The sequence below is a fragment of the Lampetra fluviatilis genome, chromosome 28 (genome assembly GCF_964198595.1).
Source record: "Lampetra fluviatilis chromosome 28, kcLamFluv1.1, whole genome shotgun sequence".
Lineage (NCBI taxonomy): Eukaryota > Metazoa > Chordata > Hyperoartia > Petromyzontiformes > Petromyzontidae > Lampetra > Lampetra fluviatilis.
In genome coordinates this window covers 6,495,109-6,522,591 of record NC_136302.1, presented here as the reverse complement: position 1 = coordinate 6,522,591, position 27,483 = coordinate 6,495,109, and the positions used below count along the sequence as shown (strand labels likewise).

The window sequence follows — 27,483 nt, the reverse complement described above, 5'->3', positions numbered from 1 at the left end:
GAGTCCATCAGTCGCGCGGCCTTCACATCCCATCTGCTGATGAGGCACTGCATGTCGAAACCAGTTCAGAGTGTTCTTGACTGGGACCAATGCTGTTGAAATGATCACACTCACAGAAACGCCGTACGGGTGATGGGCTGTGTAAGCAATACTGATATTTTTCACGTGTAGAGATTAATATATTGAGACATTGTATGCTTATTATTTGTTCGGACTTTGATTCTATGTGTTTCTCAGGTCCATTTTTGAGAATCTCTTGGACATGATAATTGGTAGAATTAAATTGGCTTAAAATATATATCAGCTGTTCCTCATGTAAAAACAAACGTTTCACTGGACTCTCTTTACGATTAAGGATAACTATGTAATGCGTTGTCACGCTAGCACATGCACAATACATTTTGTAATGTGTACAATAAAAAAGGTATTACTTACAATCCCGTGTATGTACCCTTGAAATACAATAATAAAAATCATACAGCAGAAAATCTAATGCGAAGACATCCGTGTAATATCATAAATGTGCATGTGCTTGACTTCTTCGTAAATGTATAGCTATATCTACACGCAGTTTCTCAAAGACTTTGGCTTGTACCCTCCTCCAAACCCACGTCACTTTTAATTGTCCATCGCCTAATCTGATGTCCTCGACATAATGGCACAAAGTTCCAGCCCAGCACAGCTGCGACCAGTTCACGGTCACACCCCCAAATTCTCTCGGCCAGCTTCCTATAGAACCCTATTCAGCATAGCTTTTGGATACATTGTCAGATAAGTGAGCTGCCCCATTCTACCTGCGCGTGTGCCTTCCTGCAACTGGCGGTCTTCTGTCCACAACACTTTAGCATCTTTTATATGAGCTCCGGTCATAGGCTGTTGCGCACAGTTTTCCCTGACACACCGACAGAGCGATAGAGAGACAGAGGGTAAGAGAGAGAGACAAAGACAGCTCCGTTTGTCTTCATCTTGCACAATCGTCGAAAAAGTCTCCGTACCAACCGCTCGAGTTTTCTAGGCTAGAACCGTGAGCAAGTCCACGGTAACTCCCTGAGAACACAGCATTTTTTCAGGGAGGGGTGGGTGGAGGCATGGCCACCCATCAGCAAGGTTACACGCCCGACTACCCGTTCCTGGACCCACGATTCTCTCCATCGGCATCGGCAGCGGCTGCCAGCAACAACGCGAGGTCCACAGAGGAGGAGGAGACAGAGGAAGACGAAGCTCCCGGAGTCAACGGCGTGGCGCGTGAGAGGCGACGGAAGGAGAGGGATCTCCTGGTGGACGAGAAAGACCACGCGGACCGCACGCAGAGGAGCGGCACCCACTGCTGCAGGGACGCGCTCGGCGCCATCGTCAGGTTTTTACGCCGTGAGTCACTCCTGATGCCCTCCACGCACCCTCCAGCAACTGATCTTTCCGATCTCTGTCTCTCTGTCTCTCAAGGGGCCGGGTTGGGTAATCGCTCGTGTTTAATGCGCGACAATTCTCCGCGCGATTTTGTTCACGCACTCTCTCGGCCAGCTCGCAAGGAGTGCTCGGGATGGACTGGTAGGTTGTCGAGCTGGAAAAGGTGTAACTCTCGCGCCTTCGCGATGGCACTTTGTGCTGTGGGAATGGGGGCGAATGCTGAACGTGCTGAATTGTATTTCTTTATTTAATCCACAACCTGGCACCCTGAGCTTCATTCCCGGCCGTGGCTGACACAAGGGGAGGGTGATAAACTGAACCAGGCCCTCGGCCCTCGTTGGCCAACATGGTAAAGTATGGTCCATCGATCCACAACGATTTATAATTGCAAACAAATTCATGTCAAATGTACTGCCTGCTATCAAGGCCCTTGTGGATATTGTTTTGCAATATCATAAACAGAATGTACTTCACGAAACATGAAGCCGCTTATTAAAAGAACAACGTATTATTTGTATTTGATAATGTGTTGGCAGTAGTGCACAAATTCCAAAACAACTGAACGCATTCATATATAATAGGTGGCATTTTGGGCAAATGCATGTTTATGAATGTGGAGGGAAAAAGTGGAGGACACAGATACAAATCCATGCGACCACAGGGCGACTGTACAGACTCCAAATATACAGCCGTGAAGGTCGGGGTCGAACCCACGACCTCCTATATACCAGGCGAGGTAGTTAACATCTCACAGCCTTGACGCCCTTAGAGACACAGCGAATAAGCAGACATGCTGCGCAACCTGTAAATAGTAACAGTTTGGAATGACATTCTCAGCAGTTGACATTTACACCAAGAGTAACACATTCACAGCGTGTGATCAGTGAAAAGGCTGCAACTTTCCAAGTCCACGGACATATTGAGTTTGAGTTGATTTGATTCGCTGACACGGACGATGCCGTTTAGCCAGCTGCCCTGCTGAGACCCGTGGTGCGTGAGCACAGCAGAGGAAACAAAAACAAAGACGAACCCGTCATCAGTATTGCAGAGAACGAGTTGCAGCAGGGTCCTGGCAGAGCTAACAAATTCGGCGTTTAACGGTCGTAAAACGAAACACTCGACGCGAATAAAAAAAAGTGCAAATGTAATCTGAGACCAAGAGGGGGGCCAGGACAATGTGAGATGCAGGCGCAAAGTTAGATCGATATCATAGTCTAAGTGTCACAGAGACATCAAAGTCGAACAAAATGTATTTCAAAAGTTTGAGTGGCACCCTCGTGTATACTGTGTTAAATGTCACTAAAAATATGTCAGCTTTTATGTATTTTTTAAAGGTTCAAACATATATGGTGTTTGCAAAACTGTGTTTTACATTGCAATATTTTCATATTAAATACTATACAATGTATCAAGGAACCACTGAACTGAGTCTCAAGACTCTTTTTCAGGAGTCCTGTATTTGGGATATTTGGCCCGATGTTGCAGGAATTATGTTCGTATGTGAAATTATCATCCTATCAACGGATGCACATTGTAGATGTACACATGTTTTGTAAATATACATTTTACTTAAAATTGTCACTTGGGAAATCCTTGCTGGAGTTCTTATTCTTCCATATGGCATTTGGGAAGAAGAAGATGAAGAAAAAAGCAACAGGCTCCAAAAGTAATTCTAGTTTTGCAAGACCTTACACAGAATCGGGTGTGGTAGCTGAGTGGAGTACGCTTGTTCCACCAGAACACAGCATGTCGTGCCAATTTGGCAGTGATTAGTGATGTACGCCTGATGGTCTGCACCTCAACGCATTCATAGTTTGGTGATTCCTTGATCGTTGTATGTCTGGAGGAAATGTCGCCACACCTTCTCCACATCGTGTTGGTCGGACGCGGTTGAGTGGTCCACTGGCTGCAGTGTTTAATTTTTGTTTCAAGAACATCTGAAAAGCGAGGCCAATTTTCGTCACGCCATTCTCCAGCGCTTTTGCTTTGTTGGGGCGGGGGGGGGGAGAAATTGGCGACTCATACTGGCTTGCATTCTGATCACAATGTGACTGTTAATTTCGTAAAGTCACTGTGCGTCTGCCTATACCATGATACGTGTGCTTCAGTACCAGCATGAATAAGCCATCATAACCGACTGCGCTGAAGTTGAGTGGCTCCATCTTACGCTGGGGAGAAGAAGAAAAAAACTGTCTTCACCCGGCTTACATGGTGGCCTTATCCGTTTTCAAATCGTCCAATTCACGAAGTTAGACTTGCACTGCAAATATGAGACAGAAAAGTAGACGTATACATATATCACAGATGGGCATAATGCACCAGTGAGTGAGTGAGTGAATCGCGCAGCTGTAGTCAACTTTGCGCATGCAAAATCCTGACCATGCGCGTGCAGCCCTGTCTAATTGAGTAAACGTGATGTGAGTCGTTGTTGGTTTGGCCAAGCTGGTCAGTTGGGGTTGGTGTAGGCGGGGGGCGTACGAAGATTGGTACCACAATTAATGTCACTGCACTGCAGCAAGATTGCTGATTTTGTTAGAACTGCGTTTTGTGTTTAGTTTGGTGTCCTTCCCCCGCATCTCTGAATTGCACGGTTGGCTACGTACGGTACGAAATAAGTTTCTACATACGTACTGCCCACCATGTTAGCTCCGCAGCTGCCTATAACAGCCTGTTGTGCACAGAGGTCATCCCATCCTCCCATCCCAGCAGCCTAGCGTTGAGGGCCCCCCTTCTTAACTCTTATTGTGTGGTAATGACTGCGTTACACACATTGCAATAACTGCAAAACAAAGATAAAGATCCCCCGTATGGACTTCAACAGACTGCTGGGGCAAGTGCTGTTAGCGAGCACCTATGAAGGTCGGCGCGGCACACGAGGGAGTGGGTTGCCAGCACCACGCCCGGCAGCCTTTGTCTCCTTAGCGGCGAAGCTAAAACACCGCACCAGGCACCCATTTGAGGCTGAGTCGACCTAGGGGGAGGCCCAGAACCGGTTCAGATAATCGTCACCAGTGTTGGCCGTGATCGAGAACCGAACTCATGTCGCCGGGTTCGTAGCGCAGCGCGCTAATCGCTACACCGCCGCTCCACTACCACACACAACACGGCGCGATCTGTTGCGATGTCCGGCGTTGAATTCGCAAGCTTCGTGTGATGACAGACAAAGCTGCCCGCAAGGGGCGGGGGGGGGGGGCTTAAGAAGAATGTCCGACAGGCAAAATCAAATCGTGACTCATTCTGTCCAACATTTAACTTTAATTTAGAGTTTTATTTTAGCATTGACTGTGTCGTGACCCCCCCCACCTCACCCCCTTAATGTTTGTAAGCCTCCCCCTTTCAAGCAAGGTCACGCTTCAGGATTGATCCAAGATCAAACCTGTTTTGCTTCGGAGAGCTGATGAGACCGGGGATCGAGGGGCATTGCGGGATGATTTGGTCGTGGGAAAATTGTGATCCGTTAAATTTCGATTTAAAGCTTTCGTGACTGCAGGGATTCATCTTCTTGGTTCTTTCGGTAAAGTCACGTAGAAGGGAAGTAATAAAATAATAAAAATAAAACATAATAAAATAATTCTCACGACGTTTCGGCTACAACGCAAGCAGCCGTCTTCAGATGAAGAATGAGACACTGCCAAGCTTGGAGCTTATATATAAGCTGGGTTGGAGGTGGAAGAAGAGTGCCTTAACAAAAGAATGTGCATATCAAGAGGAATTAAGAGGCTGCTTGCGTTGTAGCCGAAACGTCGTGAGAATTATTTTATTATGTTTTATTTTTATTATTTTATTACTTCCCTTCTACGTGACTTTACCGAAAGAACCAAGAAGATGGTTGTGATCCGTTGTTTTACTGTCTTGCCCTTGCTCCTGCCCAGCGGTGTACCGATGCGTACGTCACCTGATCCTGAGGTTCGGGGAGGATTGGATATTCCTCTTCATCCTCGGCATCTCCATGGCCACCATCAGCTACTGCCTGGACGTGGTCATCGGGCGATTCCAGCGAAGTGAGTAGATGCACCTGGTGCTTGCAATTGCACTGGGAGGGCAGGGAGGGGAAACACGTGGATCGGAGAGCCCCCGATTAGCACGCTTGGCTACGTACGGTGCGAAAGAATTTCAACATACATACATAGTATTTTCTTATAATAACAAAACACATTATTTATCGATTATGGTTTCCACGACCTCTCTTGTAGAAGTGAGCATGTAAAGAAAATGCAACCAAAAAAATATTCACAAAAAACGTATTAATCGACATACCGGTAGGTTTAGTTTCTATCAGATCGACTCGGCTCACTGACTGCAGTGATATTTGTAAAAAAACAAACAATACAAGTTGTGTATATACACAAGGCATGTCGCGATACATACATATCTGCGTTGGGCCACGCAATGATCTGGACAAATTCGTGTCTTTAAGAACCCCCCACCACTCGACGTAGCAAAACTAATTAAACTGTCTCGCGGAAGAGCATTAAACGCACCGATTAACCCCCCAAAAGTCAATTATGAATCATGACATCGGCTGCGCGACCTCGGTTGTCAATTCACATTGACCGCAAAGAACAGCAAGCGGGCTTGGGCAAGACGCTTCGCGAGGGGGGATGAGGGGATGATGGCCGACGTGACGACGACATGGCAAGCCGAAGGAGGGGAGGGAACACGTCAGAGGGTTACGTCCACCTCGTCGACGGAGCGATGAGGTGAGCTGCTGTGCAGGCGCTAGATCGGTGGTCTTCATTGCCAGGCCTGCGGGCCACAGGAGGTCGACCCCTGGTGACCTTTAGTGCGGCCCCTGGTGGTCTTTAGTGTGGCCCCTGGTGGTCTTTAGTGTGGCCCCTGGTGGTGTTTAGTGCGGCCCCTGGTGACCTTTAGTGCGGCCCATGGTGACCTTTAGTACGATAGATCGATCACTGCAATTGAAGAGAGCGAAGCTGATGGCGACGGCTGGGAGGGGGGGGTGGGGGAGACCCCCACGGCTCACCCCGATGACGAAGGGAACTCGTTCAGGAGCCTGGCTGACGCGCGGGTTAGCCAGCTGGGGAACAGGTTTCTCCGACAGCTGCTGCGGGAAGCGGTTGCCGCTGATAAACGAACGAGGACAAAACATAAGTGGTCGGCAGTGGTTGCATCGCACTGGCCAGAGGCGTTGTTGCTGAGTCGTCAGCGTGACCCAACGACTCGTCGTCGCAGTGCCGTACATGCACCACCCTGAACATGGACAGGTCAGGAACGTAACAGTATGTGACGATCGTTCATAATACAGGAGGGTTTTTTTTGCTGGGTTAGAGCGTGTAAATATATAAATGTGTCGTGAAACCCGCCACCACCCAACACAGCCAATTAGTAAGGTTTGTCACGTAAACAGAACGTGCTAATTCGTCACTAGTACAGCACACCGGTGTGTTGGAGAGCCAATCCACAACATTTACAATCTGAGAACGACGTTTCGCCAGTAATTACAACTAGCTTCATCAGGCGACAGCCAGATTTGTGGAGAAGTCCCCCTGTTTCGTTCCTTACGTGACATTGACCCAGCCACCTGAGTTCGATTCCAGGCCACTGTTAATATCTGCAACGTTATCTCAACCGGCCCTGGGCCCCACTTTCACCAAGCAGCACTCACCGGCGTGGTGAAGTATCACCAAACAACCCTCACTGTGATACTTGGTTTTTTACCCTTCTATCTGGCAACAAAACTGACACCTTTTTTACAAGGAGTCATGTTTACATAGACCACAATACCTGCAGTCATAATGCAAACATAAAACATAACTCTGATAATGTGCACTGTCCTTGAAGTTGATTGGTCCACTTATCATATTTTTTAATGGAAAATGAGGTTCCAATGGTGTAAACCCTCACTGTCTGACACGGCATGGGAAGGTGTGTGTGTGCATGTGTGTGTGTGACAGGGTGTGTGTGTGAGCAGTGTAGCGGTTAGGGCTACGCTGCGCCACAAACCCGGCGACACGAGTTCGATTCCCGATCACGGCCAACACCGGTGACGATTATCTGAACCGGTTCTGGGCCTCCCCTAGGTCGACTCAGCCTCAAATGGGTGCCTGGTGCGGTGTGTAAACATCCGCCACTGGCAGTGGCGGCTCCTGCAAAATCTCTCAGGGGGGGCAAATGTCTGGATGATTGATAAGGATAAGGTCCACCCATGCAATGGATAAATTAACAGCTTAAGCATGTAAAGGCAACTTCACTTCTTTAATATTAATGAAAAAAAAGTGACTCTTACAATACATCTTGTTTGTTTCTATACTCACTATTAATAAAATCCACTCAAGTTTATTTTATTAAAGCTTCCACTAGGTGGCGACAAATTATATTGTTGGATGAAACGTGCTTACGTATGATGACGTAAGCACGTTAGTGCGAGCCCTCCCGGAAGCCATAGAGAATGCATTGCAGCGCCCCCCGTTCGAAAAAAACATCTTTGAATGTAAGTCTATGGGGCCACTCGGGGCGATTCTCAGCCGGAGTGAAATCGCCCAAAAAGAGGCGGTACTCCACAGAACGTGACATGACGCTGATTGGACTATATCCAGAGGCACAGTGACGGCTAGCGTGACTCTGTGGTTGAATGACATTGGTGGTGCGTCGCCCAATCGCCCTAATGAAGAAACCGCCCCTGGCCACTGGTGTGAAAACCACAGCAAGAATTCATATTCTCAGGTTTTTTCGGTAAAGTCACGTAGGTAAAAACAGGTGGGACCGTCACAATTCGGCTGTGACGGTCCCACCTGATGACGGAGACTTGTGTTGCCTCCGAAACGTCGTGAATTTTATTTTTGTTTTGTTTTATTTTACTTTCATTAATTTTAATGTTTTTACCTACGTGACTTTTCCGAAAAAACCTGAGAATATGAATCATTGCAGTCACGAAAGCTTCAAATCTAGAACCACAGCAAGAAATTTTGATAAAAAGTGGCGGGTTTTTTTCGCAGTGGTTTTCACACCTGATGATGATTGCTTGTGCTGCAATCAAAACGTCGTGAGAATTTAATTGTTTTCTTTTTATTATTTTATAATTTCCCTTCTACGTGACTTTACCGAAAGAACCAAGAATATGAATCCCTGCAGTCATGAAAGCTTTAAATCGAAATTGTAATGTATCGTTCTCTGCTGTATATTACTTGATACCGTAAAGGACCAATATTCTCGCTGGCTCTGAAAATTGGCTGTTTCGGTATTTCCACCCCTATACCTTGCGATCCAGCACTGGAACCACCGATCCACTCCATGCACGCTCCATCTCCACGGCGGTTGTTCCGTGGGGCGCGTCCTCGCGTTGCGAGCCGCGCGTGGTGCAAAGTGACTCCGAAAAATAATATCTTAACATCGCGCTGCGTAAGCGACACGACAATCACACGGAGTTTAAAACAACCAAAAAAATCTTTAAATCGATCTTTGTCTTTTCTTTTGCACAGTCAACCTGCACGTGTACGACTCGCTGGAGAACTACCGGGTGCTGCAGTACTTCTCGTGGGTGCTCTACCACGTCATCCTCATGGTCGGCTCGGCAGGAGTGGCTCAGCTCATCTCGCAGCAGGCGATCGGTACGCGCCCCGCGGCGTCCTCGTGCTTGTCTCTGCCGCTAGCTCGTGCACGCCGCCGTCGATGCCTCCGATTTTAGCACGGTCGGCTGCGTACGGTGCGAAAGAAGGTCAACGCAGCTGTCACTTCAATGGTTAAATGTTTAAACGAGTTCAAGTTACGCAATTTCTGAAGGGTAGTTGGTTGATTGAAAGCCAAGGGGTTTTTGTTTTTTGTTTTCCTTCATGCGTTCATTCACAGTAAATAAACCTGTGACGTTTCGGGCAATGACCCTTTCTCACAGCACATAGAGAGGTGAAGGCAGAGAGCATATAAGGGGCCGTCCATAAATGACGTCACGCGATTTTGGACGATTTTTGACCCCCCCCCCCCATCGTCACACGGCGTCACAAAAAGTCAGACCCCCCCCTCAAATATGACGTCACAGAGCTCTGCCCGCCGCCCCCCCAAAATAAACATGCTTCAAATCGCTTTCAACTATTGTCATTGTAGTGCGTATTTAATGTGGCGCTGTACTCTGATGTTGTAGGAGAAAACATTTATTTAAAAGTCTATTTAATTAAGTAGAACGTGTTGTCTATATTTATTCAAAGTTGCGCATTTTGATGTGACGTCACATTTCTCAATCCCCCCCCTCTTCATACATCGTCACAAATGTCTGACCCCCCCCCCCCCCCCCAGGTGCGTGACGTCACTTATGGACGGCCCCTAAGTAGAATCCAACGGCGACTTTCTTGCCGTATGCACCCAAAATCGGAGTACTATTAACATAATCTGTGTCTTCCTTGAATTCCCTGGCTGGCTGCTGGCTAGGCTCCTGTCCACCGTGACAATGACTCGATTGTTAGCGGCTGCGGGCACCATGCCACCAAAACTAGCTGGGTAACTGGCTACACGCGATGTTTTTTTTTTTCCCCCCGTGTAACAAATAAGCATTTTATTGAATTGAAACGGCGAAATAAATTCGGAAGACGTCCAATATATCGTGAGAGCGAAAAGGTGGGAGTATCAAATAAGAGAAGACTGACGCATTTGTAATCCCTCCACCTCTTCAATCTGTGCTCGTCGTAATGTAATTATATCGGCAGAATAGTATTTAAATCCTAGAGAATATAAATAAATATATTATCTTGCCATGTTATTATTGCTACGTAAATACGCTATTACTTTTAGTGCTCCGAGAAAAGTGGGTTTGTGAATAAGTTCATGAACATGAACAGCTGTCTCTTATTTTCCCGCAGCAGAGCAATGGGTTCTCTACTCGTAACATCAAAGATAAATTGTCATACAAAAGTCTGTAATTTACAATAAAATATCATTACAGTCCCATAAACGTGCCAGCCCTCTGGACCAATGTTTTCCAACGGCATTCGTTCAAGCACTCCAAACTCTGGACCGGTGTTGATTTGGGGTGTTGGGATGCCAGGGGGGCGAGATGTTAACTACCCCACCTAGTGCGCAGGAAGTCGTGGGTTCGATCCCTACCCTGACGCCTGCTGTTTATTTGGAGTTTGCATGTTCTCCCTGTGGTCGTGTGGATTTTTCTCCGGGTCCTCCGTTTTTTCCCCTCCACGTTTAGAATCAACACGCGTTTAGAGAATTTGGCTGTTATATATTTCCACATGATAAGCCACTTCGTTGAGCTATCATTTGTGGCCAGGTGGCTTCTAAATAAAAAGAGCTACAGTATATAGGTCAGTGAGCCTTACCTGGTGAAATAAAAACATAGTTTAGTTTAATAGCTCAATAGTTATTCTTGGTTATTTCGGTAAAGTCACGTTGATAAACATTAAAAAAAATAAAAGCAAAAACCGACGACGTTTCGATCGCAACACAAGCTGTCTTCATCAGGCGGAGTTTCTGAGTCACATCAGCAAATAACTGCTGCTCGGTTTCCCGATGCTGTGTTGGGGGGAGAGAGATTGTATCAACAGCGTGGGCTAGGGTGTCAGCTCATCAAGCTGCGTAGATCCGAAGACATTAAAAGTCAACGATTTGAGAGAATGTAAACAGACGACAAGGCAAGTTCAATAAAAGTGTGTCAATAAAAAAGTTCCGGACGTGTCACGGAAATAATGATGATGACGACTGTGATGATGAATTATAATTAATGATGATTAACATCAACATCGCTTATAATGACGTCGTCCTGATGCTCTATTTAAGGCCGGAAGCAGGTGGATTGCTTCACTATTCCGGCAAATCGCCTGATGATGCTGGATGCAATTACCAGCGAAACGTTGTACTACTCAAATTGTCAATATTATGGATTTACTCTCCAACACACCGGTGGGCTGAAGTAGTAACTAATTGGCGTTTTGTTTACGCGACAAATCCCTTACTAATTGGGCTGTGACGGCTGGTCGGAGGGTTACGACGCATTCATACTCACGCGACCCAACCCCCAACAAACCTTCATCATGACTAACATCGGTAGCGAAAGCCCCTTGCCACGGTGTTAACAAACAAACAAGTATAACCCGTAAAAACAAAGTTTTTCACTATAAATCCTTTATATGCGTGGCGGCTAGAGTCCTCTCGTCCTCTGGCTTGAGATGGCTGCCACCTATGGGTCAGATGATTGCATTGCACCATTAAGCAATTGGTAATTAAATATAATATTTTTGTCCTAAAAAGTGTAACATTTTGGAAAAAATGTTTCACGAACATTAATTGTCACGCACAACGAGTCTGTGTGGAAAATGTCAGCTCGATTAAATCACGGGAAGTGGGTTAAAAAACGACCGAAAGATTAGCACGGTCTTAAGCAAGCAAGCGAACTTAATATAAAGGATTTAAAAATGACCATCGCTCACGTCCGACCGTCTCGGCAGGTTCGGGTATCCCCGAGATCAAAGTGTCGCTGCGCGGCGTCGTGCTGGAGGAGTTCTTCACCCTCAAGACGATGGTGGCGAAGCTCATCGGCATCACGTGCACGCTCGCTGCGGGCAGCACCATCTTCCTGGGCAAAGTGGTGAGTGCACCGGACGCTCACTCGAGGTGCGGCTACGTACGGCGCGAAAGAAGTTCGACGTACGGTGCACTCAAGCACGATTGCTGGCCGTTTATCTCAAGGCAGCGGTGTTCTTCACTTATTTTCAGGGCGGCGGGGGGGGGGGCACTTTAGCCCATAAGACATTCAGTGTGAAGTCTGCCACACATGTGAAGCCGTTGGGTTTGACAGTACGGTGATGGTGATGATGATGGGGGGGGGGGGTGTTTTTGCGTGTTGTCTATTGTCGGGGGCCGCACTAGAGGCCACCGGGGGGAACGCTGCAATACAGGAAGCCCTTGGGGCTCGAAGGTCAGAACGGTGCTGGTCTGCCACCGATGAGATTTGGAAGTTTCGAAAAGTATCGTAAATCAGCCGTCCAGCGGTAGGTGGATTCCACGGATGAGGTGTTTGAGCCTTTCAAAAATAATTAATGGCAGCCGCGTTCATTTGTGTTACGTTCGATGAGCCAGGAAAGCCTCGCTGAGACTCAAGGCAATGTGTTTTTATTTTTTTTTGGAAGTGTGCTGCCAAGATGCCGTAGAAGGGCGGCGATGTTGCTCTGCTTTGTTTAGTTGAATCGTAAATGATGGCCTTTGCTTCGTGTTCTCTTGTTTCAGGGACCCTTTGTGCACATGAGCTGCATCCTCGCCACTCAGTTTGGCCGACTTATTGTGAAATTTGCTGGGAAGAAGGAGGTGAGTGGCGCGAGGCTTCTGATTCAAAGGGGGGGGGGGGGGTTGAGTTTGTGTTCATTACTACAACATCCGCCGAGAAAGCCACACGTACTACCTGAAAAGCCACATGCAGTCGAATAGCCTGGCCGATGAATCTGGTTCGTTAAACACGAGTTGGAGCAGTGGTGCAGTGACCTCTGAACCAAACCACCCGAGTTCAATTCCCTCTCACGGACAACACCAGTGACGACTGTCTGAACCAGTGCTGGGCCTCCCCTAGGACGACTCGGCCTCAAATGAGTACCTGGTGCGATGTGTAAACATCAGCACTGGTTGAGACAAAAGCGGTCGGGCGTGGTGCTGGCCACCCACCCCCGCGTGTGCCATTAACAGCACTTGCCCCAACAGTCTGCTAATGCTACACGGGGTATCTTTATCTTTGCCCTGACGTCCACCCCGCAGAACGAGGGCCGCAAGTACGAGATGATCGTGGCTGGTGCCGCGGTGGGGGTGGCTTGCTGTTTCGTGGCCCCAGTAGGAGGTGATGTTGTCACCTGCACTCACCCCACGTCTCTCCTCCCATCCTCGCACCCACTCACTCTCTCTCGCTTACTTCTGCTCCAGATCTCTCTCGCTCCCTTTTTTTATTTTTTTCATTCTTTTTTCTTATTTCTTTTTCTCTTTAAATTTTTTTTTCTATCTTTTTTTTCCTTTTTTATATTATGTTTATTTCTCTCTCCCTCTCTCTCCCTTTTTTTCATTCTTTATTTTTTGTTTGTTTTATTTTTTTTCTCTATCTTTTTTCTCCTTTTTTATATTATGATTATTTCTCTCCCTCTCTCTCCCTTTTTTCGTTCTTTATTATTTTAATTTTTTATTTTTTAAAATCTTTTTTCTTCTTTTTTATATTATGTTTATTTGTCTCTCCCTCTCTCTCTTCGATCCGCTCAGCCTCACTCTTGCACCTCTTGTCAGCTTCCCATTTAATAAAGCTTCCAAATATTCTGATGATGCTAATGATGTGGATGATGCTGACCCTGCTGCTGCTTGTATGTATGTTTAACTTATTTTGTACCTGCTGCTGCTGGAGATGATAATGTTGATTATACTGCTGCTGATGTTGATCGTGCGTCTGTTCCTTCTGCTGATGATCATCATATTGCTGCTGCTGCTGCTGGTGATGATGACGCTGATGGTGATGATGACGCTGATGGTGATGATGCCGCTGACGCTGATGATGACGCTGATGGTGATGATGACGCTGATGGTGATGATGACGCTGATGGTGATGATGACGCTGATGATGACGATGACGCTGATGGTGATGGTGACGCTGATGGTGATGATGACGCTGACGCTGATGATGACGCTGACGCTGATGATGACGCTGATGATGATGATGATGACGCTGATGATGATGATTTCTCGGCAACCCCGGGCAGGAGTGCTATTCAGCGTGGAGACCACGGCCACTCACTTCGCGGTGCGCAACTACTGGCGCGGGTTCTTCGCTGCCACGTGTGCCGCCCTCATGTTCCGCCTGCTCGCCATCACCAACGGAGAGAAAGGTGCTCCCCCCCCCTCCTCATGATCTCGTCAAGGAGGATAAACCATCATCAAGCGAACTCTGGTCATCCTCGCAGCAGCAACAGCAGCAGCAGTTTTTGGCTGCTAGCCATCAAACAACGATGGTGATCGCGTCGCATGCTTTCAGATGCGCTTCCGTGGCCGTCTGGAATGCACCTCTTTCCGATATTAGGAAGCCACCGGAGCTGGTGGCTTTTGTTACCTTTTATTTTGCCTTTTAAGCCATCAAAAGCGACGTAAATGTCTATTTTGAGGACACACTAAATGTCGGACTCCCATTGGAACCATCCTGAGTGTAGTTTAAATACATCATCAGGATAGATTTATCCACTGCTGGATGAAGAGCTCTCATCGCTATTCCGGTCATGGGGATTGTTGTTTGACCGTACTTCACCACGCTTGTCATTGCGGTTTAGACATCGCATTGACACTCACGTGAGCCACGGCTGGGAATCATAGGGGCATCACTGCTCCCCCTCCACGTGACCTAACACGCGAAAAGCCCAAGGCTTCCCATACGGAATCAGAATCTATATTTGTCCTTGGGGGAACCCGATGATCTACGAAGCTTTTTCTTCACAGATGTCCACTTAACACTATGTCCTATGGGGATGAATGTTGTTTTATATTCAAAAAATAAAAGAAATGCAGTCATGCAAAAAAAAATTATTGCCTCTTTTTGGAGACCTCATTCAGACCTGGACACGTAAGTTTCATCAAACTCTGACAGTCGGTCCTCCCCAAAATTGACCACATTTTTTCAAGAAAACACCAAAAAAATGCTGCGATATTTGACATCCCGGGACATCTGCTTGAACATCTGTCCAATATGTTTTCAAAAATAATGTTTCATACTGGTCTAAGTTGGCACCAATGGTATGACCAAATACGTCGCACATTTGGCCATAACTCGACGACTTTTTTTTTTTATCGCATGTAATTTGGTGGTCTTCATCTGATCCGAGTGCCCTAGAAGGTCTCCAAATTATACGACTCTCGTCCAAAAGATAGCCGCTGGAGACACGAACACATTCCATGTAAAACGCCGTATGCACTGGACTAAGCCCTTACATCTTAATGTACAATATCCGAGCAGGAATTGCAGAACTATCTGATTTAACACAGCACAGAAAAACCAGTTGCACCATTCAATTCCGCTCGTCCAGGCGAGTAGTATGGGGGACCAATATTGTGGATCCTATGATCCGTGCGGCTATCCGCAATTTAACTCTGCTTAACCGCGGGGTAACAATCAGCGGATAACCCCGTGGGATGACGTTGCCAAGCGACTCCTCTTATCCGCTGCTTCGCTATGCCTCATGGGTAAAATTGTGGATAACTGCGGACAATAGGAAAATATAGGGCTGTGGACAATCGGACTTTTTACGGACCTTACCACCGCCGTGGGTAATAGGACCGTAAATAACGTGAGTTCTTCTGTGTGTGAATATATTAAAGAAATACAATTTACCAGGTAAGGCCCACTGAGCTATATAGATTTTTTTCAGAAGGCCACAAATGATAGTTCAACGATGTGGCTTATCATGTATCAATTTATAGCAGCCAAATACTCCGAACGCACGTTTCTAAATGTGGTAGGAAAATCCGGAGGACCCGGAGAAAAATCCACACGATCACGGGTAGAACACGCAAACTCCAAATATTCTAGATTTGAAGCTTTCATGACTGCAAGTATTCATATTCTTAGGTTTTTTCGGTAAAGTCACGTAGGCAAAAAATTTAAATTAATAAAAGTAAAATAAAAATAAAAATCACGACGTTTCGGAGGCAACACAAGCTTCCGTCTTCAGGTGGAAACCGTCACAGCACGATAGCTGTATCAAGTAAATGAGAGATTCCAAGAGATACTACGTGACTTTACCGAAAAAACCTAAGAATATAAAAACTCCAAATACTCAGGCGTCAGAGTCGAACCCACGACCTCCTGTATAGCAGGCGAGGTAGTTAACATCTTACCACCGTGGCGCCCCGTGTATATCATTCTACATAAAACAGGACCCTGCGGGGTGGGCTGGTAGGAACGAATAACCAAAGAATATAAACATAATGTATTATTACACTTGTTAAGCCAGGAAAGCCCCACTGAGTCAAAAGGTTTTTGTAGGGTCCTGCCAAGTGTTTGCAGTAGGGGGCGATGTTGATACACGGACGGACGGACGGACGGACGGACGATATAATCTATTGGTGGTCTGGTCCACTTCGTTCCTACCAGTATAACTGCATGCATCTCCAATCTCCCTGACCCCCACAGAGACGGTGGCTGTGCTGTTCACCACCAGCTACCAGGTGGAGTTCCCTTTCGACCTGCCCGAGTACTTCTCCTTTGCCATCCTCGGGTGAGAGGGGACAGCACCTGGAGCTGCCGTCGCTCGGCAAAAGCTGTGCTTTCTTTATTCCCCGATTATTGCAACTCACTACTCTGCGGGACGTCTGGCAAAAAAAAACATTACCAAGCTGCAGCGAGTGTACAAAATTCTCTGGCACGCTGTCGTGCGGGGTAGTGCAAGATCCGACCGTGTCCGTCCAGTGCTCGTCAAGCTGTATTGGTTTCCGGTTGCCGAAACGAATACATTGTAAGGTCGCGCTCATTACACGCAAAGTGCTTGCCACAAATGAACCACAATACCTTGCTGATCTCAAGGAGCGTACACCATCGCGCGAACTCCGGTCATCCTCGCAGCGGCTTTTTGCTAGCCATCGAACAAAGACGGTCGGCGCACCGCGCGCTTTCAGATGCGTTTTTCCTGCCGTCTGAAAAGTGTTTCCTTCCGATATTACCAAGCCACTGGAGCCATGCACTTTTAAATCTGGATTGAAAACTGCTTTTTTTAGAACCGATTTTTGTGTTTAGTTTGTTGTCCTTCCCCCGCACCTCCGATTAGTACGGTTGGCTACGTAAGGTGCGAAAGAAGTTCAACATACAGGACATACAGATCAAGACACGTCAGCCTCAAAAGCTCATAGTTGGTTCATGTCCATACCAAATAATCTCAACTAGGATCTAGATTCCCTCCAAGGGGTTATTGTGATGAACTCTTCCACGCTGGTGAGACGTCCTAGGATGTAGTGGGAGTACCCACACTTTACCACACCGCACGTGGCCTGTCAATCAATCGACTTGCTGTGGCGCTCGGCTTGAGCAAACGAAGCACACGTGAAGCACCACAAGAATCCAAATGGATCCTGGATTCATAAAAAAAAATGTGGAGCATTAAATATCATCTTCTTGGTTCTATCGGTAAAGTCACGTAGAAGGGAAATAATAAAATAATAAAAATAAAACATAATAAAATACAATTCTCACGACGTTTCGGCCACAACGCCAGAAGCCGTCCTCAGGTGAAGAACAGGTATGTCGTTTTATTATGTTTTATTTTTATTATTTTATTATTTCCCTTCTACGTGACTTTACCGAAAGAACCAAGAAGATTAATCCCTGCAGTCACGAAAGCTTTAAATCATTAAATATAAGTTAAAATTCAACCCCCTAATTAACATAACACGACGATTAACATAATTTTGCCGGCTCATTTATTTCATCTAAATCTTATCTGCATTCCTATTCTCCCGTCTCACTACCTTATTTTGTTTACATTTATCTTATGTCACCGCATATATATACTATACAGGGACTCCTCTACTTACGAACGAGTTAGCTTTCAGAGGTCTGTTCGTAAGTCGATTTGTTCTCAAGTCCAACTTGACTCCTGTCGATTCCAAACATGTTGTATGGCATGTACACTAGACACGGGGAATAGCTTTACAAGTTGTATAATCTCCTGTAGATGTAGACGCCACTGGTTCTTCATGTTCTGCAGGTGTAGATGCCACTGATTCTTCGTGTTCTGCAGATGTAGATGCCACTGGCTCTTCATGTTCTGCAGATGTAGATGCCACTGGTTCTTCACGTAATGCAGATGTAGATGCCACTGGTTCTTCATGTTCTGCAGATGTAGATGCCACTGGTTCTTCACGTTCTGCAGATGTAGATGTCATTGGTTCTTCACGTTCTGCAGATGTAGATGCCACTGGTTTTTCACGTTCTGCAGATGCCATTGGTTCTTCACGTTCTGCAGATGTAGATGCCACCACCGCCATCTATTTGCGCGGTGGTTGAACTTACGACTCTCGGTCCGAACAGGCAACTGGACATATGGACAAGTTTGTTCGTATCTCTGAAAGTTCATAAGTTGAATGCTCGTAAGTAGAGGAGTCCCTGTACATTTTGTCTATGTCTCTTGTGTCATCCCACAAGGATAGTAAACGTTGATAGGGAGGGCCCACGAAACACATTCATGCTTGCCCCCCCCCGCTACCGGCTAGCACCAGCACTGCAGCTCAATGTGTGGTGTGGGTCGGTGTGTTTATGTGCCTTGGCGTCTCTTGTGTGCGCGCTAGGGTTCTGTGTGGATGCCTTTGCTGCGTCTATTTGTTTTGCCACCGGAACCTGCTCATCTTCATGATGAACAACAAGACCATCTCCCAGTTCATGGCCAATAAGTAAGTGACAGGCACTCGGTCACCCTGGTAAATGATGCTGGGAATGCACATTATGCCCGCGGGGAATGCGTCGAATGAATGTTCTTGCACACGTAACGCCCTTTTATAGTTAATATATTTTACTGGACGTCTGTGAAAAGAGCTTTATAGCTCATCTGATTCTGATTCTGACGTTGCTGGATGGGGGCCCTCTCATGGTGCGGATCACGAGAGGGTTATTTGAACATAATTTGCCATTCTTGGTCAGCGTGGGTTGGTGAAGGCGAGCAGAATTAGACGTGGGAGCATAGATCACCACTGCTCTCTGCTGCGCACGGCAATGAGCAGCCTATATACAGAATGACAAAGATCCCCCGTATAGCCTTTAACAGAGTGTAGGTGCTGGCACAAAAACAAATAGCAAACAAACATGCTCTGATAATATACCCATTGTCTTTGCCAGAGAGAGTTAAGCCTATTCTTATGTTTTTCATCGTTCTGATACTGGCCAAAAAGGTCCCATAGATATTTATTTAAAACATAAATCAACGTGCAACTGGAAGCAAAAAATGCTAGGGGTCAATTATTTGGGGGGTCACAAGACATCTGGGCGTGCCAACTGCGCTACACCACTGACACCGCTTTCTCATATAACCGCCAAGGAGCTGGAGAGCCCCCCCCCCACCCCCGACTTGTTTTATAGCCTTGTTTTGGCGATTTCGAAAACATGTGGTTAAGCCATGTTACTTGCGGATGTGCGGAGTTGGCCTTGAGAACTTTAATCTAAATTGTCTTATGGTTGTTATTCTTCGACTTGCATCACACTGGGATTTTTGCACACAGCTTTGTAATACGGTGGGTTTTTTTTCTGGAAGATTTGCTGGTTTGTCCAGGATGTTTCTGTTGCGCGTCGTCGCTTTAAGATGTTCTCTGTTCATATTTTGTTTGTTGCGGTTGCACCCGACTCAAGAGCCGCATGGCTCACAGGGCTACACCAAATAAATGAAACTTGAACTTGAAACTTGACTAACCCCACGGGCGGCTGCGGCTTCTCTTCTTGTTGTTGTTGTTGTTGTCTCTAGCAAGGTGCTGTACTCGGGCGTGTTGACGCTCATCCTGGCCAGCATCACCTTCCCCCACGGCTTCGGGCAATACATCGGATCGCGGGTACGGTCAAGCGCGCCCGCAGCTTGTGCGCGATTAGGCGCGGGGAGCTAATAACGACCGTGGACACACGTTGGCGGTGCCCTTTGGCGATCTGCTGCTGGATGAGAGACTCCCCGCGCACCCCACGCCGTCGGTGTCGCGGTGGGGATTCATTTGTTTGACCATACTTCGCCACGCCGGTCCATTGCGGGACGGCGAAGCGCGTGGGAGTGGTGAGGTTTTTAAAACTGCACACCGTTGTCCACCACGTAGCCCCCACTCCCCAACAGTCTATAGCTCCTGGTATGCATTGAGGTTGCCTATCCAAGAGCTATCTGGGATCAGGGATTTTGTTATGACCAGAAGGAAACAAAGACACGATGCGTGGAAGATGATCTACAGAGACAATCGGTCGACCCTGTACTCGTTCTCTGCAATAGTATTCATAGTAACGGGGATTTGGATTAAAGTGCGTAAATAGAAATGTGTCGTGAACCCACCACCGCCCGACACAGCCAATCAGCAAGGTTTGTCACATGAACAAAACTAGTTCAGCAAACCGGTGTGTTGGAGAGTAAACCCACAACATTTTCTATTTGAGTACGACGTTTCGCTGGTGATTAAAACCAGCTTCATCAGGTGATTTTCCAGAATTTTGAAGAAGTCTTCCTGTTTACGGGCTTAAATATTGATGCTGCAATATTAATGGTGTTTGTCTTTTGTTTTTATTGCTGCTGCTGTTGCGTTCACGCAACCACGGATCTCAAGTTTCAGATAGCCGGGAAACTGACTAAACGGGACCTTCGCCCTTGTAACAAATCAAATAAACTCAAACTCCTTGGGACACACTGGCCAAAAAACACTCTGCATTTTCCCTACGCTGATCACAATGAGCGTGGTGGCGCCATCTGGCGGACAGATTCCAAAAATGCATGCGTGCGTCGTGCGAGATGAAATGATCGGGAGTATATTTTCGACTGGTCCAGGCGAGCCACGCCGCATCGAAGGCCTCTCTTTCTTCAGGAGGATCCTGCTAAATGGAGTTTTTTTATATATATTGAGAGAGATTGTTTCAGCCAAATAACGAATGGGAGAAAACCGGAGACGCCCAAAGAAAACCCAAGCACGCTAGAGGAAGCAACGCTATATCCCCGTACAGATGGAAACAGATGGCGATTAGTCCACTTGCTGTACCGCCTTCTGCTGTCCAGCCAGGGTATAGCACCTCCTCGTCGCCCACGGGAAGGGAGTTTAACAACATTTGTGTGTTCCACCAACCCTCGCCTCCACAAGCGCTGGATCAGAGCCCACGTGCATAGCCACCAGCCGCCCAAGGGTCATCGCTGCTTGCTCCTCTACTGTTTACGCACAACGCAAGGGGCTCTTTTGAAGCTACTCTATTTGGGGTCCCAATGGATGTCACGTGACTTCATTGTGTCAGACGGTGGTGGCTATACACGAGCAGAGGAATTGTTTAACACGTCGGCTTCTGCGGCCAATATCATCCACAATCGAGGGTTTTTACGCGATCTAACCCAAAACAACTCTATTATAGAGTCATTGTTATTCATGTTTAAAAATATATATATTTGCGTATGGTAAATCGTTTGGTTGAAACCATTCATGCAGCTAATAAACGTGACATACCTCTAAAGTCTGAAGAGACAAAGGCACTGAGAACATGGTCATTTGTCCCAACCCACGATTTTACATCAGATCATAATTAAACCAAAATACATGTCAGTGAGAAAGGCATTAATTAATTACACTGGTCAACAAAAAAATTCTGGCCTGGACTTTTGCAGCTGTTTTAGACTAATGTCAGGGTGCTGATTCCAAATCTGTTCTCAGATTTGCTCTATCACATCCCATTTTTATGCTGTCGGCATACCCCATTTTGATTGATTTTACCCGAAATTAACCCTGTCACTTATGATTGCAAGTTGTTGCGAGTCAGTGACTGCTTTAGTGTTAAAATATGGTGCTGTATTTTTAGGATAGTGTGTTTATAATATCATTTTATGTAGATATCCACATTTATTTAATATTTTTCTTCTGCAGTTTTTATTGAAAATGTAATATTTGATATCTCAAAAACCTGATGTGATAGACGAAAACTGATGCCAGATTTGGAGTCAGCACCCCAAAATTACCTTGAAACCGTTGGAATACCTTATGCCAGAAAAAGTGTATTGACCAGTGTTATTGGCAGAGGTGGGACAAAGTCATTGTTATGCAAGTCCAAGTCGAGTCGCAAGTCATCAAATTCATGACTCGAGTCCAAGTCACATGACTCGAGTCCACACCTCTGGTTATTGGTCCCTTCCACGTTCACCATTCAGCAGAGGGGGTTTTGTATTTGCAGCCTAAAGCTGGGCTACTTCTTCGGAAGCAGCGTACAAAATAGTTGCAGTCGACTTATGCGATTCAAACCACGTGGTGTGTGTGTGTGTTGTAATTGTTTCACGCCATTTTGTGAGACATCCGTGCTCATCGGGAGGTGCGCAGTTAGAGCTCAATAAGGGGCCGTCCATAAATGACGTCACGCACCTATGACGGGTGGCGTCAGACATTTGTGACGATGTGTGACGAGGGGGGGGGGGGGGTGAGAAATGTGACGTCACATCAAAATGCGCAACTTTAAAAAAATATAGACAACACGTTCTACTTAATTAATTAGACTTTTTTTTTATAAAATTTTCTCCTACAACATCAGAGTGCAGCGCCACATTAAATATGCACTACAATGACAATAGTTTAAAGCGATTTGAAGCATGTTTTATTTGGGGGGGGGGGCAGAGCTTTGTGACGTCATATTTGAGGGGGTCTGACTTTTTGTGACGGGGGGGGGGTCAAAAATCGTCCAAAATCGCGTGACGTCATTTATGGACGGCCCCTAAACTCTCCTCCAATGGGACTCTGTGCTAACCTGTAACATATAGAGACTAAAAATCACGTGCAAAAGTTGGCAGAGAGGAAATATCTTGCTGGGGTGTCAGGTGAATTACACTCACCTCCGATTGGCACGGTTGGCTACGTACGGCGCGAAAGAAGTTCAGCATACACACGCACACCCTGCAATCCATCGCAGGTAAAACTGCAGGGCACTTCATAGGCCACCAGAGGGACAGTACAGCAAATGCGTTTGCTGAATTACAATTCGCAGTTGTGAGCGCTATCCCCATTGCATAGCGTGGGTTTCTCTTCCAGGTATTTTGGTTACTCTCTCACGTGAAATTGAATACTCAACCAGGCATATTACGAGCATTGAAGCTCTCCTGTGTAAAGAAATAACAAAAATAGTATGTATGGGGCACCGTAGTGGCGAGATGTTAACGCCCTCGCCTGGAATGCAGGAGGTCGTGGATTCGATCCCGACACTGACGCCTGCTGCTGTATATTTGGGAGTTTGCGTGTCTCTCTCTCCCCGTGGTCGCGTTCATTTTTCTCCGGGTCCTCCGGTTTTTCCCTCCACATTGAAAACCAACACGAATTTAGAGTATTTGTCTGCTATACATTTCCACGCGACGACAAACCACTTCGTTGAGCTACGGATTTGTGGCCTGGTCGCTTCTGACAAAGATGCTCCGTAGCTCAGCTCGTGTTAGATGTGGCTATGCTGCTGTCGTGTCGTCATGGTTGTCACACTGGATGGACTTGCAAGCCAGAGGTTCGCCGGATCGATTTGATCTCCAGACGGAGCAGTTGAAACAATGGGGCAAGTTTCTTAAATCGCCCCCCTCACCCTCCCCCGCCTCTAGTCTTCCAGCAGTGTAATTGGGCTCACCACAGTTCGTCGAGTGGCAGGTAACGTGTGGTGTGGTAATGCGTGAGTAACCTCTAACTATTTTTCGATTTAAAGCTTTCGTGACTGCAGGGATTCATCTTCTTGGTTCTTTCGGTAAAGTCACGTAGAATGGAAATAATAAAATAATAAAAATAAAACATCATAAAATAATTCTCACGACGTTTCGGCCAGGTCTGTCTTCTCGACAGACCTGTTCTTCACCTGAGGACGGCTGCTTGCGTTGTGGCCGAAACGTCGTGAGAATTATTTTATGGCTGGCTATGTACAGTGCGAAAGAAGTTAAGCATACATACACTCACCCACTCACTCACCTGCTCACTCACCCACTCACTCACCCACTCACTCACTCACCCGCTCACTCACCCACTCACTCACTCGCACACTCACCCACTCACTCACCCGCACACTCACTCACCCACTCACTCACCCACTCACCCACTCACTCACCCGCTCACTCACCCACTCACTCACCCACTCACTTACTCACTCACTCACCCACTCACTCACTCACCCACTCACTCACCCGCTCACTCACCCACTCACCCACTCACTTAACCACTCACTCACCCGCTCACTCACCCACTCACTCACCCACTCACCCACTCACTAACTCACCCACTCACTCACCCACTCACTCACTCGCACACTCACTCACCCACTCACTCACCCACTCACCCACTCACTCACTCACCCGCTCACTCACCCACTCACTCACCCACTCACTTACTCACTCACTCACCCACTCACTCACCCACTCACTCACCCGCTCACTCACCCACTCACTTAACCACTCACTCACCCGCTCACTCACCCACTCACTCACCCACTCACCCACTCACTCACCCACTCACTCACCCACTCACCCACTCACTAACTCACCCACTCACTCACCCACTCACTCACTCACTCACCCACTCACTCACCCGCTCACTCACTCACTCACCCACTCACTCACTCACCCACTCACTCACCTGCTCACCCACCCACCCACTCAATCACTCACCCACTCACTCACTCACTCACCCACTCACTAACCCACTCGCTCACTCACCCGCTCACTCACCAGCTCACTCACCCGCTCACTCACCCACTCACTAATTCACCCACTCACCCACTCACTCACCCACTCACTCACCCACTCACTCACCCGCTTACTCACCCACTAACTCACTCACCCACTCACTCATCCACTCACTCACCCACTCACTCACCTGCTCACCCACCCACCCACTCAATCACTCACCCACTCACTCACTCACTCACCCACTCACCCACTCACTAACCCACTCGCTCACTCACCCGCTCACTCACCAGCTCACTCACCCGCTCACTCACCCACTCACTAACTCACCCACTCACCCACTCACTCACCCACTCACTCACCCACTCACTCACCCGCTTACTCACCCACTAACTCACTCACCCACTCACTCATCCACTCACTCACCCACTCACTTACCCACTCACTCACCCACTCACGGTCGGCGACTAACGGCGCGAAAGAAGTTCAACATACCTACACGACATAACGCAGCTGTCCGTGTGCACTCTCTGCGGCACCAACAGCTGACCATGAAGGAGCACCTGGCGACCTTTTTCGACAACCGCACGTGGGGCATCGACAGCGTGAACCTGAGCAACGTGACCCTGCAGCCTCCCAACCCCACGTATCACGACCAGTGGCTGCAGTGGACGCACACGGGCCTCACCTCGCTCCACATGCTCGCCATGTTCGCCGTGTTCAAGGTGCCGATATAACACGCTGGTGGCACCGTGGTGGCTAGGAGATGTTAACTCCCTCGCCCGGTATGCAGGAGGTCGTTGTGGGTTCGGCCCTGATGCCTGCTGTAGATTTGCAGTTTGCGTCTTTTTCTCGCTCTCTCTCTCTCCGTGGTCACGTGGATTTTTCTCCGGGTCCTCCTGTTTTTACCTCCACATTAAGAAATGTGCATTTAGAAGAGTATTTGGCTGCTAGAAATGTCCACGTGATAAGCCACTTCGTTGAGCTATCATTTGTCTTGCCTGATACAATAACAAATATTTTAGTTTTAGTTTACATAAGCAAACTAAACACGCAGCTTTTTCGTAGTCAATATTACGATTATAGATTTTTTTTTTAGTCTGACCACATATTGATCTGACCAAATATGTGTCGTTAAGACCCTCCACCATCCGATGTTCTGATTTAGCTTCAAGCAAAACGTCGGATAGAATCGCAAAGTTTGGCTGTGATTACTATTCTTCAACTTACCGGTGTGATAAAGCAATCATTATTGGCGCGTTGCACGCTTGTATGCGTGACAATTTAAGTCATGGTAAATTTTTTCCGTTTATGATTACAACACAAATACAGCAGATACATACATTAGATAATTGGAGTGGTGGCTTAATGGTTAGCGCACTGCCCTATCAACCCAGCGACCTGAGTTTGATTCCTTCGCCACTGCTGACGCCAGTGTAGAGTGATATCTGGAACAGGTCCTGTTCTCCCCTTTCACCAACTCACAGTGGCGGAGCCAGTGGTGGGGGTGGGTGGCACGTGCCCCCCCCCCCCCCCAAATGATCCGATCGAAATCCCTAATTTCGATCGGATTATTGGGGTTTATTAGTAATAAATAGGCATTTTGCGACCCTCACTGCCACTGTGTAGCATATCATTATGTGCCAGGGACTCCATGAGATGATAGGACAATAGTCTGAGTCCATAATTGGCAAAAGTGACGGCAAAGCAGTTGTAAGTGACTCACAAAATCGTGCGCAGTTGTGTATACAGCACACGACGAAGGCATCAACACCTTCAGCGAGCGCGATGCCGATCACACAACGCGGTTCGAATTCGACCCTCGATCGATGGCTGCGCCATCGTCGCACACGCGTCGAATAGAAAGCAATGGACAACTCCTTATTTACTAACAACTCCTCTATCATTATCCATTGCTGGAGGGGTTGCCCCCCCCCTACCTGAAACTCCTGGCTCCGCCATTGACAGTGACCAGCATGGTGAAGTATGGTCGACCAACTCCTCGTGACCGACTGGTGCATGTGGAGGTCTTCATCCAGAAGTGTATTGGCAAAGGCCTGTCAATGATTGTAACCGTCTATGACAATCGATCACAATGTATAACTGCACTAAACGAGCATGTGTGTGCCTTTCTCTACCCTCCCCTCCCAACAGTTTTTCATGCTGATCCTCGCCACCACGTTGCCTGTTCCCGCTGGTTATTTCCTGCCCGTGTTTGTGTACGGTGAGTACACGCGGTGACCTCGGAGGCGACCCGCGCCATTGTCTAGCACGACCCTCGCTGTAAACCTCGCTCGCGTTCGGCGGGGGGAGCGCACCGAGGATGTGATCGCGATACGCTGCGGAGTAATGCCGTGACGGCGACAACTCAAGACGCGCTCTCTCTCTCTCTGCATAACGAGTGGAATCGATCTTCTTGGTTCTTTCGGTAAAGTCACGTAGAAGGGAAATAATAAAATAATAAAAATAAAACATAATAAAATAATTCTCACGACGTTTCGGCTGCAACGCAAGCAGCCGTCCTCAGGTGAGAATTATTTTATTATGTTTTATTTTTATTATTTTATTATTTCCCTTCTACGTGACTTTACCGAAAGAACCAACAAGATGAATCCCTGCAGTCACGAAAGCTTTAAAGTGGAATCGATGTTTTTTGTTTTGTGTTCGAGAGAGACGGGCAGACGGGCAGGCTGGCAGGCATCGGACTCGAGCCGAGTCTTTGGGTCTGTGCGTTGTTGAGCCTTTAGCTCGCTTCATGAGTCCCTTGCTCTCTGTGTGTGTG

General features: G+C 47.2%; 1 protein-coding gene across 1 annotated transcript in view; it reads left to right on the top strand.

Moving 5' to 3' along the window:
- Positions 1-1,088: 1,088 nt before the first annotated feature.
- LOC144942729 (chloride channel protein ClC-Kb-like) overlaps positions 1,089-27,483 on the top strand; it is a 44,341-nt gene continuing 17,946 nt past the window's right edge. The window contains exons 1-12 of the mRNA XM_078869596.1: positions 1,089-1,368; positions 5,280-5,408; positions 8,844-8,972; positions 11,805-11,944; positions 12,583-12,660; positions 13,102-13,180; positions 14,082-14,207; positions 16,499-16,583; positions 18,646-18,747; positions 19,809-19,893; positions 25,247-25,426; positions 26,856-26,925. Coding sequence (XP_078725722.1) covers positions 1,089-1,368; positions 5,280-5,408; positions 8,844-8,972; positions 11,805-11,944; positions 12,583-12,660; positions 13,102-13,180; positions 14,082-14,207; positions 16,499-16,583; positions 18,646-18,747; positions 19,809-19,893; positions 25,247-25,426; positions 26,856-26,925 — 1,483 coding nt within the window. The remainder of the gene's footprint in view (positions 1,369-5,279; positions 5,409-8,843; positions 8,973-11,804; positions 11,945-12,582; positions 12,661-13,101; positions 13,181-14,081; positions 14,208-16,498; positions 16,584-18,645; positions 18,748-19,808; positions 19,894-25,246; positions 25,427-26,855; positions 26,926-27,483) is intronic.